Source organism: Erythrolamprus reginae, chromosome Z (genome assembly GCF_031021105.1).
Source record: "Erythrolamprus reginae isolate rEryReg1 chromosome Z, rEryReg1.hap1, whole genome shotgun sequence".
Lineage (NCBI taxonomy): Eukaryota > Metazoa > Chordata > Lepidosauria > Squamata > Dipsadidae > Erythrolamprus > Erythrolamprus reginae.
Genome location: NC_091963.1, coordinates 140,832,384 through 140,849,355, shown reverse-complemented (window position 1 = coordinate 140,849,355; position 16,972 = coordinate 140,832,384). Strand labels below are relative to the sequence as shown.

Sequence of the window (16,972 nt, the reverse complement as noted above, 5' to 3'; positions counted from 1 at the left end):
AATATGCTGACGATATCCAGCTATACATCTCCATCACGTGTCAGTTCTGTGAAGTGATAGATGTGATGTGCTGGTGCATGGAGGCTGTGAGGGTCTGGATGGAATTTAATAGGCTCAAGCTTAACCCTGACAAGACTGAGTGGCTGTGGGTATTCCCTCCGAAGGACCATACTGACTGTCTATCCATGGTCTGTGGAGGGGAGGTTGCCCCTCTCAGAACAGGTTTGCAATTTGGGTGTCCTCCTGGAATCCAGGAAGTGATCACCTTGGCGTCCTTAGCAACCTGCTGGTATACATGACATCAAAGCTCCTCCCCTGGAATCTCTTCATGGGAGGGATTCCCCAGCTCCTTCAAAGGGAGGTCTTTTCATGTTAAAAAAATATTTTTACGAAAAATGACGCTGCAGTGGTGCTGCAAACAAAGGGAGGTCTTTTCACATAAAAATAAAAAAATATATTTTTGCTTGTGGCACCACTGCGTCGTCTTTTTTCGTAAAAATAAAAATAAATAAAAATAAAAAATCTGTTAAAATAAAAAAACCATGGGATTCCGAAGGCGCAGCTTTGGTGCCACTGACCGTTTGGAGTTCGGGTTTGGGTTCGGCCGAACTTTGTGTGAAGTTTGTCCGAACTTGTCAAAGCCAAACACCATTGGGTTCGCCCATCACTACTAATGACCATGTACCATATTTTTCAGAGTATAAAATGTACCAGAGCATAAGATGCACCTTAGTTTAGGGGAGGAAAATGAGGGGGTATTTGTGTCTACCAGGTATTCACCTGGCTAGTTCTTAGCCTGGTCAGCTTCAATTCAATTCAATTCATTTTATTAGACTTGTATGCTGCCCCTCTCCAAGGACACAGAGTGGCACATTAGTTCGCTCACTGGTTTTCAGGTTGGGGATAGTTGGGGCTATGCTTCTAAAACACAGCTGATTGTTGAAGGGAGCAGCAATTAGAAAAGCAGGGAAAGTATGGAAGATCACTTAGTTTGTGTTTGGACTGAAAAACAGCTTCAAAAGCACAGCTGATCCTCAGAGGGAGCTCCAGCAGGAAAAGCATGGAGGGGTAAGATAAGGCAGCAGCTGTTCTGGATAGCCATTTTGGGCACCACATGAGTGTTTGGAGGATGAAAATGCAACACCCAGAGGCAAAAAGCAGAAAACATTGTCAGTGGCAATCTCTGCAGCCAGGAAGAATATGTGCAGACACCAAAAGGCTGGCGAGTGAGCGGGGCTACATTCAGAGTATAAGACATACCCAAATTAGGGGAGAAAAAGTGCATTTTATACTCCAAAAATATGGTAGGAAGGTTTTCTCCAAGATAATTTATCTCTGTTAGGGATAAATTATCTTGGAGAAAAACTACCTACTATATTAAGTTAAGGTCCAGCCTCTTTCAAGTCTGTCAATGGTGCCTTCCTTGCCTCTCTAATTTACATCATTCACCTTGCTGTTAATTGTGCTTTTCTTCTCTATCCTTCTACATTTTCCAGCACTAGAATCTTCAAGGACAACAATGATGAACTTCAGGATGATAATGACAACAATGATGAACACAAAATACAAGGGGGAAACAAAAAGAAGGAAACTGGAAATGAGCAGCCAGATTGATGATAGTGAGAAAAGAAAAGGAAAAAAAAAAGAATTTTCATCAAGATGTGAAGAATTGGGTCTTCTTCACATATTTGAGCCTGGTCACCTGTGCCTTAAATGAAAACTCTAGTTTGATAGTTCAATGATACATCAGTTTATCTTCTTAACTATCCACATTAATCTCAGGAATCTTCTCCAATACCAAAATTCAAAAGCATCACAGAATATATCATGACTTCAGTAGTCTATCTTTGTGGGTATAGACACATCACAATACTTAAAGGTCTTTTCCAAGGCCTTCATGGCTGCTCTATCAAGTCCTGTTGTTGTCATTTCTTGACTGTTTGTTTTGTTTTTGTTTTGTTCTGTTGACTGCTTGTACTGTTGATGGTTGATCCAAAAAGGCAGAAGCTATTCACTTCTTGCTATACTTGATAGATTTGTTTTCAGTTCTAAGGCTGGTAGTTCTACCTCTTGTCATTAATTTGGTCTTCTTTGAATTTATTTTTACCACATTTTCACCATGCTCTTTGACTTTCAGTACAAGAGTTGAAAATCCTTTGCAGAGGGGTGGGGTCATGGAGAGGGGTGGGGTAAATGGCCACAGCACCACTGTCCGGGGGTCCTGGTTCTTCTGAACTGGGCCTAATCCTCCCTGCAGGGGAGGTGATGCAGGGGCCGGCATGCCCCCACCCCCACTTATGATTGTATGACTCTAACATGTTGCTTTGTCCTTAAGATTTTTATTAATATTGATTGTTTCCTCATTGCTTATTTCACCCCTATCACTAGTAATTAAGTGTTGTACCTCATGATTCTGAACAAATGTATATTTTTAAATGTACACTGAGAGTATATGCACCAAGACAAATTTCTTGTGTGTCCAATCACACTTGTCCAATAAAGAATTCTATTCTATTCTGTTCAATGTAACAACTGGTGCAGAGTTGAGTTCAGGTGAACTTATTCACTTCCATGTTTTTGCACTTTCCTAAAATAATTATTATAATTATGAAAATTGCTGGTGTTAACAACTTGTCTAGCCAGAAGTTCTGGAAGCTTTGCAAAAAACTAAAGGATTTGGAGAGAAAGAGCAGAAATGTCAACATAAATCAACAAGGACCACGGAGAACTGCAATTAGGGGTTTAGTGTGACAGGGATTTGCCAATAACTCATGACAGTTTGTCTGGCAGATATTAGATATATCCTTAAGACAGCTCTCTCTTGAATACCTTACAAGGCATGCTTTCATAATCTTTATTTCCCACTTTAATATATATCTTAGAAAACCAGGGCAGCTTGTTTCATAAACCAAGCTGATCTAGTAAGCAGACATGGGAAAAACTGCATCTTAAGTGTTGGTTTAGCATTGGAAATGGGGAGCTTTGTAGTGTTGGCAATCCTGCTGTTGCTGCTTCCTAACACAGTGGGCTATGCAGGTTCTGTTGAATGCATTCAAAGTGAACCTCATCGCATCTTACACGAATGGCACAAGCCAGGTGATATCTTTGTTGGTGGGATCACCTCTCACATCATTCCAATTTTGTCTGAGATAAGGTTTACAAAGGCTCCTTCTCAAGACTGGATATACTTCCCAATGTAAGAAAATCATTTGCTCCCATCTTCCCAAAGTTTTCATGGTGACTAGAGTCTCTCCCCTTTGTTTGTTTGTTTTATTATTGATGTGTACATATTTTTGTACAATGTAGGTTGGTATACACATTTCTTATCATTTCTTTGAAATCCTGAAGTATCAGAGAAAAAGACTTGCTATTGCCAGACACACAAAATAAATGAATTAAAATAATACGATGCTATAGAATTATAATGCTGTAGGGCATTGCATGCCAGATCAACTGGACACAAGAACACTTTTCACAGCCATCACTCTGCTAAACAACTAATTCCCACAACACTGTCAAACTACCCCACTAGGGCTATATTATTATTATATACTATTATTCTTCTCATCTTTCCTATTACCTATCTCCTTATCTTCTTATGACTACAACTTTGTTGCTCTTATATTATGATTACATTAATTGTTTTATATAGTATCCTAGTATAATTTATGTTGATTGCTTATTGAGTATCTTATGGCTATCACTAAGTGTCACTAATGATTTATGATGAATATATTTTTCATAGATTTACTTTTAATCTTTATTGAGTTTTTTAGTTATAAACAAACCACAGATAAACAAGATATTCAAAAATACATGAAATATAAACATATGAAATATATACTAACCACTTTTGCAACTATTTCATTTCCAGATCTCTTACTTCTTCTAGCTTTGCATATATATGTATTCATACTTCTGTATCCTACATCAAAATTATTTACTATTTTCATTACTTTTGTTGATCACATTTTAACAATTTTCCCTGTTTATTTAACTTGTTTGTATTATCTCTTTTAATTTCTAGCCCATACGATAAAAATAATCTATTTCTTGTTTGTTTTGCAATTCATAAGTAAGCCTGGTCATTTCAGAAAAAATATTTTATTAATTATCATGTTATCTAATGGGAGGTTTTAATCTTTCCAGTTTTGAACATATGCCAATCTTGCAGTACTTAATATATAGACAATAAAGTAGTATTTTGATTTAATATAATGTTCTCTAATTATTCCTAATAGGTATATCTCTGGTTTTAATTCTATGTCACATTGTATCATTTCATATCATATGTCTTAATTTTTCTCCAATATTGTTGTGCCATTGGGCATGACCACCACAAGTGATAGTATCTCCCAAATTCTTTTTTGCAATTCCAATATTGCGGAACTATGTTGGAGTAAATTTTAGAAAGTCTGGCGGGGGCAAAGTGCTATTGATAAAACATCTTAGATAATTTTTTTTTGTGGGAAACCAACAATGTTAGTTTATAATTTACTTTCCACAATTTGTCCCAATTCTCCAACTATATTGAATATCCAAAGTTTTTCATCCAGGCAATCATACTGTCTTTAACTGTTTCTTTCAAATTGTCAAATTGTATTAAATATTTATAAATTTAGTCTGTGATTCTATTACATTTTTTCTATTAAATTTAATTTTTTACTTATTCCACATTCTTGAATGTCTCTTTTATATCTATTTTGTAATTGAAGATATGGTAGCCAATCTATGATTTTCCCTTCCTTTTCTAATATTTGTCTCATTTTCAAATTGCCTTCTTTGTCCAGCAGCTCATCATAGGTCCTGACTTTAGTGACACCTAATACGTTCAGGTATATCAAAGCTTCCATAGTGGATAATCACCTGGGTATTTCTATGAAATGTTTATGTCTAATCTTTCTCCATATATATAGCAGAGTTTCTCATATTTTATGTGTTTGAAATTGTGTTTGGTATTTCTTATTTCCCAAAGATGAGCCTTCTTGTAAATTTTACCCTTCTAATTTTAAAATCCTTTCATTACTGAGAGAAATCTAATCTTTAATCTAGAGTAAAGTCACTGAATGATAATAAGTTTCTAAATCAGGTAATCCAAAGCCCCCTTTAGATCGTATATCTTTCATGCTCTTTTATTTAATTCTTTTTCCCTGCCCATATAAATTTGGATAATGCTTTATTAATTTCTTTTTTTAAAAGTCTATATTTTTCATGATGATTATGATCATGATTGATCATTTGTTCCTTTTACATACACTGGGAGATTATGCCCTGGACACAAATTACTTGTGTGTCCAATGACACTAAAGAATAATAAAGAATAAATATAAAGAATAATAAAGAATAAATAAAAAATAAAAGAATAAAGAATTCTCTTCTTTTCCATGCTATGCCATGCCATGCCATTCTTTGCCACGGACCAATTATTCTGACTTTTCCCCTGTTTCCTCTCCTTTCTGCTGGATCACCACATGGCAAGAAATGATTTATGTTTTTAGAACCATCTAGTAGATATCTAGATTCATGATCCATAGTTCTGGTGTTCTGATAAATCTATTCATAGCTTTATCTTGATCACTTTTTGTTCTCTCCTGAAAGAATCCACAAAGAGCAGTTCTCCTTCTGTAACAGTGAGATTAAAAAAAAATGAAATTGGAAATTAACAATTCCTCTAAGCATTAAATCCTTTCGAGGGGATATGCATTTTAATTTTTTCTCCTCTAATATCAAACATCTCTCCATTCCAAAAGCTTTTCCATAAATCAAAATAACTAAAATATTAGACATCCTAAAATATTGAAATGGGAATATTAATGGATATTGTTATTGTTATTGTTATTGTTATTGTTATTGTTATTGTTATTGTTATTGTTATTGTTATTGTTATTGTTATTGTTATTGTTATTGTTATTGTTATTGTTATTGTTATTGTTATTGTTATTGTTATTGTTATTGTTATTGTTATTGTTATTGTTATTGTTATTGTTATTGTTATTGTTATTGTTATTGTTATTGTTATTGTTATTGTTATTGTTAATAATTTATTTATTGGATTTGTATGCCGTCCGTCTCCGGAGACTCGGGGCGGCTAACAGCAACAATAAAGCAGTGTACAATAGTAGACTGATGTTAGAAATAATTAAAAGCCCATTAATATAAAAAAACCAAACATACATACATACATACCATGCATAGAATTGTAAAGGCCTAGGGGGAAGAGGGTCTCAATTCCCACATGTGTGACGGCAGAGGTGGGTTTTAAGCAGCTTACGAAAGGCAAGGAGGGTGGGGGCAATTCTAATCTTTGGGGGGAGTTGGTTCCAGAGGGCCGGGGCCGCCACAGAGAAGGCTCTTCCCCTGGGTCCCGCCAAGTGACATTTTTTAGTTGACGGGACCCGGAGAAGATCCACTCTGTGGGACCTAACTGGTCGCTGGGATTCATGCAGCAGAAGGTGGTCCCTTAGATAATCTGGTCCAGTGCCATGAAGGGCTTTATAGGTCATAACCAACACTTTGAATTGTGATCGGAAACTGATCGGCAACCAATGCAGATTATTATTATTATTATTATTATTATTATTATTATTATTATTATTATTAATAATTAATGTATGTATGTATGTGTGTGTGTGTGTGTGTGTGTGTTTGTTTGTTTGTTTGTTTGTTTGTTTGTTTGTTTATTTATTTATTTATTCTACTTCTATGCCGCCCAATCCTGAAGGACTCAGGGCGTCTTACAACAACGGTATAAGTGCAATAAGAATAAATGCAAAACAGTAAAATAAGTTAACTGAGGTAACTGATATTTTGGATAATTTCAATGTAAATATATCTATATCTATCTATCATCTATCTACCTATCTATCTATCTATCTATCTATCTATCTATCTATCTATCTATACATACATACCTACGTACACACACACACACACACAAATGATGTATATAGGTAATATACATAAATGATTCAGTGGCTCAGAGGCTAAGATGCTGAGCTTCTCGATCAAAAGTTTGGCAGTTCAGTGGTTCACATAATGAGGTGAGCTCCCATTACTTCTCCCAGCTTCTGCCAACTTAGCAGTTCGAAAGCATGTAAAAAAATGCAAGTAGAAAAATAGGGACCGTCTTTGGTGGGAGGGTAATAGCGTTTTGTGCACTTTTGGCATTTAGTCATGTCAAACACATGACAACAGCTACGTTTTCAGAGAATGCTGGCTCTTCGGCTTTAAAACAGAAATGAGAACCGTCCCCTAGAGTTGGCAACAACTAGCACATATAGTATTAGCATTTAGACTTATATACCATTTCACAGTGCTTTACAGGCCTCTCTAAGCGGTTTATAGATAGTAAGCATATTGAACCAAACATTCTGCGTTCTCATTTTACCCATCTTGGAGGGATGGAAGGCTGAGTCAACCTTGAGTCTACTGAGATTTAATTTGCCAAATTACTGGCAGCTGGTGATCAGCAGAAGTAACTTGCAGTATTGCACTCTAACCATTGTACCACCAAGGTTATTAATGTGCAAGATGAACTTTTACTTTTTACATAGATAAAACATACACATAGAGAAATCAAACTAATGGTAACATAACATCTGGAACTATCCAGTACCTCAAATCTATTGAGGTAGAACATTCAGATCCATGACTTCAGAACTGCCTTGGGGAGATAGCCTTATGTTCCTTCTTTCAGATATTTAGTGCATTGTTATAATTTTGAAGAAACCATGAGAATGAATGATTTATATTTGACTTTTTGCTCAGTCTATGTAGCTAAATATACTTCTCAAAGGCTAAATCTATGGAAAATAAGAAAATGAGTTAAATTAAATTAAAACAGTAGGCAAGATGAAATTACATTACAATTGATGGGTAAGCAGAAATTAATGAATGTTACAGATCCAATTCTTCCAGCTTTATTAAGAAATTCCTATGTTCTATTAAGTAACTTCACAATCAGGATCAATAAAAGTTTAATCAGAAAGTCATACAATTGATTTCAGATTTAGTTATGCTTGAACTGCACCAACTGGAATTATGGTAAAATGAATGTCAATTCCATTTATTTAATTTTTTGAGGACAATTAAGACAATTTAGCCTGGATTTAATTTGCAGGGATAAGAAATGAATAAATTTTGTTTTATTTGCATTGAATATAATTCCATACAAGGAGCTTGTATTTCATTCAACATAATTTCCATTTAAATCTTCAGTTTCTATAGCTCAGGGGCACTAGCACTTTTTTTATTTAATAAGCATAGTTCATGGACATAGTCACTTTGGTGGCAGTATTTTATTGTTTCTAAAAGGGAAACAACAATAATTAGAAATTATTAATTTTAAATTCTTCCTATAAACTTCCAATCTCTTTCTTTGCAGATTGATCACAAAGTTCATCCAACATATTCTAGCCTTGGTGTTCGCAGTTGATGAAATCAATGAGAACCCTGAGCTCTTACCCAACGTTACTCTTGGGTTCCACATCCATGAAAGCTACACTGATTCAAGAACAACCTTCCGTACCACTTTGGATCTGCTCTCTAAATCACATCAATTTCTTCCCAACTACAAATGTGGAAGCAGTGGAAAATTAATCGGTGTCATTGGTGGACTAAGTGCTGATACTTCCTTGTGTATAGAAGAAATATTAGGCCTTTACAAAATTCCCCAGGTAAGAATTATGGATGTGCACCATTATATTTATGATGATCTGATCCTAAATTGACCATCAAAAAATATGAGGGAAGCCTGATTTAAGAATAAGGATTGAAAGTATATGGACATAAATAAGTACATCATGGGCCTTGAGTATGTGTCTTTTTGTACAGGTTCACTCCTTTTGCAAAAACACTTAGTAATTGAGAAATTCTCTCCTAATTACAATCTGTTAAGACAGTTTAGTTAATGGCCTTTTAGACTTCCTCTGCATGAGTAAGAGTTCACTTTTTGAATAGTAAGAGTTATATGTACCGGGGGCGGGGGGGGGATCAGGATCTTAGGGATGCTTCGATGGGGCATGGGCAAAAAAAGTTTGGGAATAGGGGTGAAATTCAGCAGGTTCTGATAGAATCTGGAGAACCAGTAGCAGAAATTTTGAGTACCGTAGTTCGGAGAACCGGTGAATACCAGCTCTGGCTGGCGCTAGAGTGGGGCAAGAATGGAGATTTTGCAGTATCCTTCCCATGCCATGCCCACCAAGCCTTGCCCATCCAACCAGTAGCGAATTTTTTTGAATTTCACCCCTGGTTGGGAACCACTGGTCTAGATTGTACAAAGACACTTCAAATTTATGTTGGAATTGAGAAAAGAGGAAGAGGAAGAAGAAGAGGAGGGGGGAGGAGGAGGAGGGGGAGGAGGAGTAGTAGTTGATATTTTATTATGTTTAGTAGGTATATAAAAAGGTATAAAATTTCAGATTCAAATACACACACTGATTTGGAGGATTTTAAAGATTAATATACCATTTAGAAGTTTTTCCTTTGGACTTGATGGACCAACAGTTGGGGAAAAAAGTAATTAAACGTTGTTTCTTGTATATAATAACTGAAGCAAGATTATTGTATTCAAAAAGATGAAAAGATTCAACATTCCCCACAATGGAAAAATGGTTCATGAAGATGAAATAATAATAATTTAATAATAATTTATTAGGCTTATATGCCGCCTCTCTCCAAAAGACCTTGATTAGATGGCTAAATTGGTTTACTTTATCAAAGCCAATATCTATGTTTATTGCTGAGTAGAAACTGTTCATTAACTTTTTAAAGGGAAAAAAATGAATTTATGATTTATGCGCATCCTACCTGTCATTTGTACCATACCTCCATAATGCCGTATCGAGTGTGTATGACTGTGTAGTGAATGGGTTTTTTATACATGTATTTTAATTTAGTTTAAATTTTAACATTAGATTTGTATTGTATTGTATTACTGTCTTGTTGTGAGCCGCCTCCAGTCTTCGGAGAGGGGTGGCATACAAATCTAATAAATTCAATTCAATTCAATGTTCCTTGGCCTTGTGTCCAGGACAGCCCATTGTAAAAGAAAACATCTCGCAAGTTCAATCAAACTTCTTGAATTCATGAGATGTTTTCTTTTAGAACTGGTTGCCCTTTCAGCATGCCATCAATTTCTTGAATCTTTAAATGACAGGAAAAAAATATTATGTCAAAAAATGTGCTACATTAAAACCGTAATATTCCAGCTATACACACACATATCCACAAATATACAATATGGAAAGGTATGGGTTTTTTTAAAGTATATTTTTTTCAATTTCTGTGTCATGACCATCTTTTAAGGATTATATTCCAATTCTCCAAATACATGTAGTATAAATCAGTGATCAAGTTGTTTTTTGCTATTGTTCCTCATCCAACAGCAGTGGAAAATAGGTGATGATAAAGAACAATTAAAAAATAATAGTGTTAGAAATGATGAGACATAAAACATCAGACCACAACGAAGAAACTTTTCCATCAAATAACTCATCAATGTATTTTCTTTGAACCTTGGACTTATTTTTTACTTTGGGGTTTGGGATTTATTTTTATGTGATATCAATACTTCATTAAACTGTTTCATTATGAAATTGTGTACCAGCATTTTGATACCAAAAACACTGGGTTTTAGATATTTGTGTTTATATCTGGTTATCTGGTTATAGATAACTATATTCTCGACATTTATTAAAATGGACTGAGATGGAGGAAGGGAGAGATGCAGATAGATGATGGATAGATATAGATAGATAATTAAACTGTAGATAGAAGATGATAGATAGATGATAAGAGATAAGAGATAGAGATAGTTGATAGAGATAGTTAATACCATTAAAAGACCTCCAAGGTCCCTTCCAACTCTGATGATGATGATTGTTGTTGTTGTTGTTGTTGTTGTTTTATTTTTAAAAAAGTAATACACAGCAAACAAGATTTATATGCTGGATTTCGTATCACAAGTTCCCTAGCATTTAGGACTGTTCGATATATTTTTGTATGATGCACACAGATCTAGTACAGTGGCCTTTTTCAACTGACAAATCGTGATTTTGTCAATGTTTATTGTTTTCAAATGCCAGATGAGGTGTTTTGCCACAGTATCCAGTATGCCAATTACTACTGGGACCAGTTGTTGTAGTCGATTTTAAGATCCTGATATCGGCTAATTTTTTCTTGTTGTTTTTCATTAATTCAACTGTCACCTAGTATGGCAACATCAATGATCCACACTTTTTTTCTTTTCCACAATTGTGAGGTCTGGTGTTCCAAAATCTTGTCACCATGCAGGATTTTCTCATGTTTTAATTTCATTCCTCTTTCTCTTTTTTCCCTAGCTTTCTTATGGTTCATTTCAACCAACAGTAAATTATGATTCTCACTTCTCTTCCTTTTACCGCATGGTTCCAAATGAAGCCCTTCAACTTCGGGGGATAGTCCAGTTACTTCTGCATTTTAGGTGGAAATGGGTTGGCCTTGTCAGTATTGATGACCAAAGTGGAGAACATTTCTTGGAGATTTTGCAACCCATGCTTTCTCAGCAGGGTATATGTTCAGCCTTCATTAAAAGAATTCCAAAAACTCACCCAATGTGCAGTATAGAAGAAATTATTGAAAAAATTTCTAATGAAATCTCAGTTTTCCAAAATAGCAGAGCCAATGTAGTTGTTGTTTATGGAGAAACTGTAACCTTGTTTTGGCTGGCAGATCTTTTATGGTGGAATGACATTGGGGTGAGCATGTTAACTTCAGAACAGAAGTTCAACCTTTCTTCAGGAAAGTTGTGGATTTCAACAGCCCAGATTGATTTTGTATCCAACACTTTTCAAAAAAATTTCAATATAAAGATCTTCCATGGTACCCTTTCTTTTTCAATCCACTCAAAGAAAGTTTTAGCCTTCGAAGAATTTCTTCAGAAAGTAAAGCCTTCTTTGGTGAATGTAAACAGTTTCATCAATAATTTTTGGGCAAATGTTTTCAAATGTTCTCTTTCAAACTCAACTGAAGTAGATGATTGTACTGGAGAAGAGATGCTGCAAAATCTTCCCACAACTCTCTTTGAAATGAGCATGACTGGTCACAGTTACAGCATCTACAATGCAGTTTATGCCATGGCACATGCCTTAGATGTGATGCCCTCATCCATACGCAGATCGAAGGCAGTACCAAGGTCTCAAGATATTGAACCCTGGCAGGTAACAATGTCTTCTTAACCTTGCTTCTATGAAGTACAGGGTTTATTACAGAAATGTGAAAATGTTTCCTGTAGACCATTTAAAATCCCTTACTTTTCTCTCCCCCCCCAAAGCTCCATTCACTTCTTCAAAAAATCTCTTTCAACAACAGTGTTGGGGATGAAGTGACCTTGAATGAACATGGAGAAGTTATAGATGGATTTGATCTTGTCAATTTGATCACTTTTCCAAATGGCTCCTACACCAAGGTGAAAGTGGGAAGACTGGATCCTAAAATACTTTTAGGAAAAGAATTTGTGGTGACTGATGAAAGAATCCAGTGGCATGGAGATTTCATACAGGTAGTAAAAAAAGATCATTGTGCTGAAATAAGGGCTTGCTGGCTTGGTTACTTGCTTGCTATCTAGAAGCTTATTTGGTGGGGTTTGGGGTTTTTTTGCTTGTTTGTTTGTTTCTTTATTTAATATATTTTTTTCATTTAATTTATATTCTACCCATCTTACTATCTATCTGAACAAGGCAATAGAAGATTTCATATTAACAAATGAAGAAAAGTATTTTTCAAATCACACAATATCTGTTTCAAAGAAATTTGAAACAGATTACATATGACATATAGGGTGGGGTGGGGTGGGGTGGGGTGGAGTGGAGTGGAATGGAATGGAATGGAAGGAACAGAACAGAACAGAATGGAACATATTTCTTTATTGGCCAAGCATGGTTGAATACACAAGGAATTTAATATAAGAAAATTAAACAAATGTAATGCAAAATGTAAATAGAGGGAATATAGTATAAAATTGTAAATAGAAATAAGAATGTTTAAGTTAAAAACAATAGCCTTAGATAAGGAAATTGTAAAATGAAGGGAAAAGAACTTACAATAGCAACTAGCTGTATTCATGAAATTACTTTTTGTCTTGTCTTTTTAATGTGAAAAATTTCAATTAAAAATATTTTTTAATGAACAAAGCAAAGACTAGACAAGGGATTTGTCACCAGTGCATAAGCTATCAGTGTACATACAAGGAACAAGTGAAAAATCATGACCCTAGTCATCCTAAAATTACATTATGTCCATCCTAATATCTTTGGACAGGTACCCCCAACCTCTCTGTGCAATGACCCTTGCCAGCCTGGATTTCACAAGGTCAAGAAAGAGACGGAGCCCTTCTGCTGTTATGATTGTCTTCAGTGTGAGGAAGAGATGATTTCTCATCTGATTGGTAAGACTGTCCAATTTTAAGCATCCCAGAAATGAGAAATAATGAACTTTTACTTGAGTAGAAAGAGAAGGCAAAACCCTCCCTTTCCCTTGACCCCCAACAAATGGTACTCAAGCGAATCCTGCCTGCCTCAACCAACATAGAGGCAGCACATGGACAGCCATTTCAATAACCACTTGGCATCCATGAATCTGTCTAATCCTGCCTTGAAGCTGTCAAGGCTGACAGCTGTCATGCCCTCTTCTGGAAGTGAATTCCATAAACCAACGAACCTCTGGGTGAAGAAATATTTCCTTTTATTTGTCCTCGCTTTCTTACTTATGAACTTTAGGGAGTGCCCCCTCATCCTAGTATTGTGTGATAGAGAAAAGAATTTTTCTCTGTCCAACTTTTCTATTCCATGCATGATTTTATACACTTTGATCAAATCACCCCTTAAACGTCATCTTTCAAGACTGAAGAGACCAAGGCATTGCAACCTGGCTTCATAAGGGAGGTGCTCCACTTCCTTGATCATACTTGTTGCCCTTTTTTGCACCTTTTCCAATTCCATTATATCCTTCTTGAGGTGAGGTGACCAGAACTGTACACAGTACTCCAAGTATGGTCTCACCATTGGTGGGGGTGGAGGAATATAAAACTTTGATAGTAGGAGATGACCAGGCTTCATCAGTCTTGAGTCCCTTTTTGTGCACAAGATATCTAAGTCCAGCCCACCTTGAATTCCAGCTGAAGCTTTCAATAAATACAACTCTTTAAGATAGATAGCTAGATAGCTAGATAGCTAGATAGCTAGATAGCTAGATAGCTAGATAGCTAGATAGCTAGATAGCTAGATAGCTAGATAGCTAGATAGCTAGATAGCTAGATAGCTAGATAGCTAGATAGCTAGATAGCTAGCTAGCTAGATAGCTAGATAGCTAGCTAGCTAGCTAGCTAGCTAGCTAGCTAGATAGATAGATAGATAGATAGATAGATAGATAGATATAGATAGCTAGATAGCTAGATAGCTAGATAGCTAGATAGCTAGAGATAGCTAGATAGCTAGATAGCTAGATAGCTAGATAGCTAGATAGCTAGATAGATAGATAGATAGATAGATAGATAGATAGATAGATAGATAGATAGATAGATAGATAGATAGATATCCAATGATGTGCTACTAGCTTCCAGTGCTCTTGGTGCTCTTCATGTTCAGCAACCAAAATCTCGCATGAGCGTCATCGCGCATGCGAGATTTGGGCAATTTTTGCCCAAATCTCATGCACATGAGTGTCCTCATGAAAGATTGCTCTCACCATCAGAAAATTCCTCCTTATTTCCAGGTTGAATCCCTCTTTGGTCAGATTCCATTCGTTATTCTTTGTTTGGCCTTCTGGTGCTTTGGAAAACAGCCTGATCCCCTCCTCCCTGTGGTAGTCCCTCAAGTATTGGAACACTATTATCATGTCACCCCCTCATCCTTTTCTTCATCAGACTGGCCATACTCACTTCTTGCAACTGTTCTCCATATGTTTTAGTTTTCAGTCCCCTTATCATCCTGGTTGCTCTCTTCTACACTTTGTGAAGAGTTTCAATGTTTTTTTTTTCTAGTGTGGTGACCAAAACTGGATGCAGTACTTCAGGTGTGGCCTAATTAAGGCTTTATAGTGTGGTATTAGTACCTCCCTAGTCCTAGATTACATCCCTCTGTTAATGCAATTCAAGATTGTATTGACCTTTTTGGCTGCCACTGCACATTGCTGGTTCACATTTAGTTGGCTGTCCACCAAGACACCAAAATCCCTCTCACAGTCACTACTATTGAGTGTGGTTTCACCCAGTTTATATTTATATCATTACTTTTTCTTACCTAGGTGCAGGATTTTACTTTTTTCTGCATTGAACTTCATTTTATTTGATTAGGCCCAGTGTTCAAGTCTGTCAAGATCCATCTGGATCCTGAGCCTGTCCTCTGGGATATTAGCTACTCCCACCAGCTTGGTGTCATCTGCAAATTTGGTTATTTCCCCTTCTATTCCCACATTTAGGTCATTTATGAAAATACTAAAGAGTACTGGGCTTAAGATGGAACTTTAGGGTATCCCACTGCTGACTTCTCTCCATTGGACTTAGACCCATTGAGGACTACTTGTTGGGTATGGTTAGTCAGTTAATCCATCTGGTTGTGTTGCTGACTATCCCACTATATTATGAGCCATGGTAGTGCAGTGGTTAGAAGGCAGTATGGCAGGCTACTTCTACTGACTGCAAGCTGACAGCAATTCGAATGTCATCAGCTCGAGGTTGATCCATCTTTTTATCCTTCCAAGGTTGGCAAAATGAGGACCCAGATTTTGGGGGGGGCAATAAGCTGACTCAGTAAACTGCTTAGAAAGAGTTGTAAAGCACTGTGAACAGCATGCACGTCTAAGTGCTATAGCTATTGCTATATTCATTTGAACTGCCTAAATTTCCTGATTTCCTTGGCCTTGATATTGACAATGTGACAGAAGAGGTGAGTTTCTTTCCATCACCACCTTTTGACTCTTGCCTTAAGGCAGAAAGCATCTTTTTTTCCAGGGTTTGATGGAATCAATTACCAAGCTATCTCAAGGCTCTTGACTGGAAAGATCCATGCCTGACTCTTCATCTCTTTCTTTTTTAGATATGGATGACTGTATCAGTTGCCCAGAAGATCACTATGCAAAAGATGGTGAAAATGTTTGCATTCCTAAAATTATACATTTTCTTTCCTATAAAGAACCTTTGGGGATCTCCTTGACTTCATTTACTATCGCCCTTTCATTGACTGCATCTTTTGTGCTAGGAGTTTTTATTAAGTACCAGCATACGCCCATTGTCAAAGCCAACAACCAGAGTCTCAGCTACAGTCTGCTTGTATCTCTCATCCTCTCCTTCCTTTGTGCATTCTTCTTCTTTGACCGTCCCATACAAATAACTTGTCTTCTTCGACAAACATCCTTTGGCATCATCTTCTCAGTAGCAATTTCATGCATACTAGCAAAAACCATTATGGTGATCCTGGCTTTTTTGGCCATCCAACCACATTCCAAGATGAGTAAATGGATGGGGAGAAAACTGCCAATTTTGATTGTCCTCTCCTGTTCTCTTGTTCAATCAAGCATTTTGGTTACTTGGCTGGGATCCTCACCACCATTCCCAGATGTTGACATGAACATAATAGAGGAAGAGATAGTGCTGGAATGTAATGAAGGTTCAACTAAAATGTTCTATTGTGTTCTAGGATATATGGGCTTCCTTTCCATTGTATGTTTCTTTGTGGCCTTTTTAGCCAAAAATTTACCTGATAGCTTTAATGAAGCCAAGTTCATCACCTTCAGTATGTTGGTCTTTTGCACTGTCTGGCTGTCCTTTGTTCCAACCTACATGAGCACCAAAGGAAAATACATGGTCACTGTGGAGGTCTTTTCCATCTTGGCCTCCAGCGCTGGCTTACTAAGTTGCATCTTTTTCCCCAAATGCTATGTGATTTTACTAAGACCAGATCTGAATCGCAGGGAGCAACTAATAAAGAAAAAGAAATAA

The 16,972-nt window shown here is 36.4% G+C and overlaps 1 protein-coding gene across 1 annotated transcript; it reads left to right on the top strand.

The window, feature by feature from the left end:
- The first annotated feature begins 3,086 nt into the window (after positions 1–3,086).
- On the top strand, positions 3,087–16,972 carry LOC139153370 (vomeronasal type-2 receptor 26-like). The gene is made up of 6 exons (XM_070727196.1): positions 3,087–3,196; positions 8,384–8,675; positions 11,340–12,197; positions 12,311–12,538; positions 13,297–13,423; positions 16,071–16,972. Exons 3-6 carry the CDS (start codon positions 11,403–11,405, stop codon positions 16,970–16,972), a joined length of 2,052 nt encoding a protein of 683 aa, XP_070583297.1. The 5' UTR covers positions 3,087–3,196; positions 8,384–8,675; positions 11,340–11,402.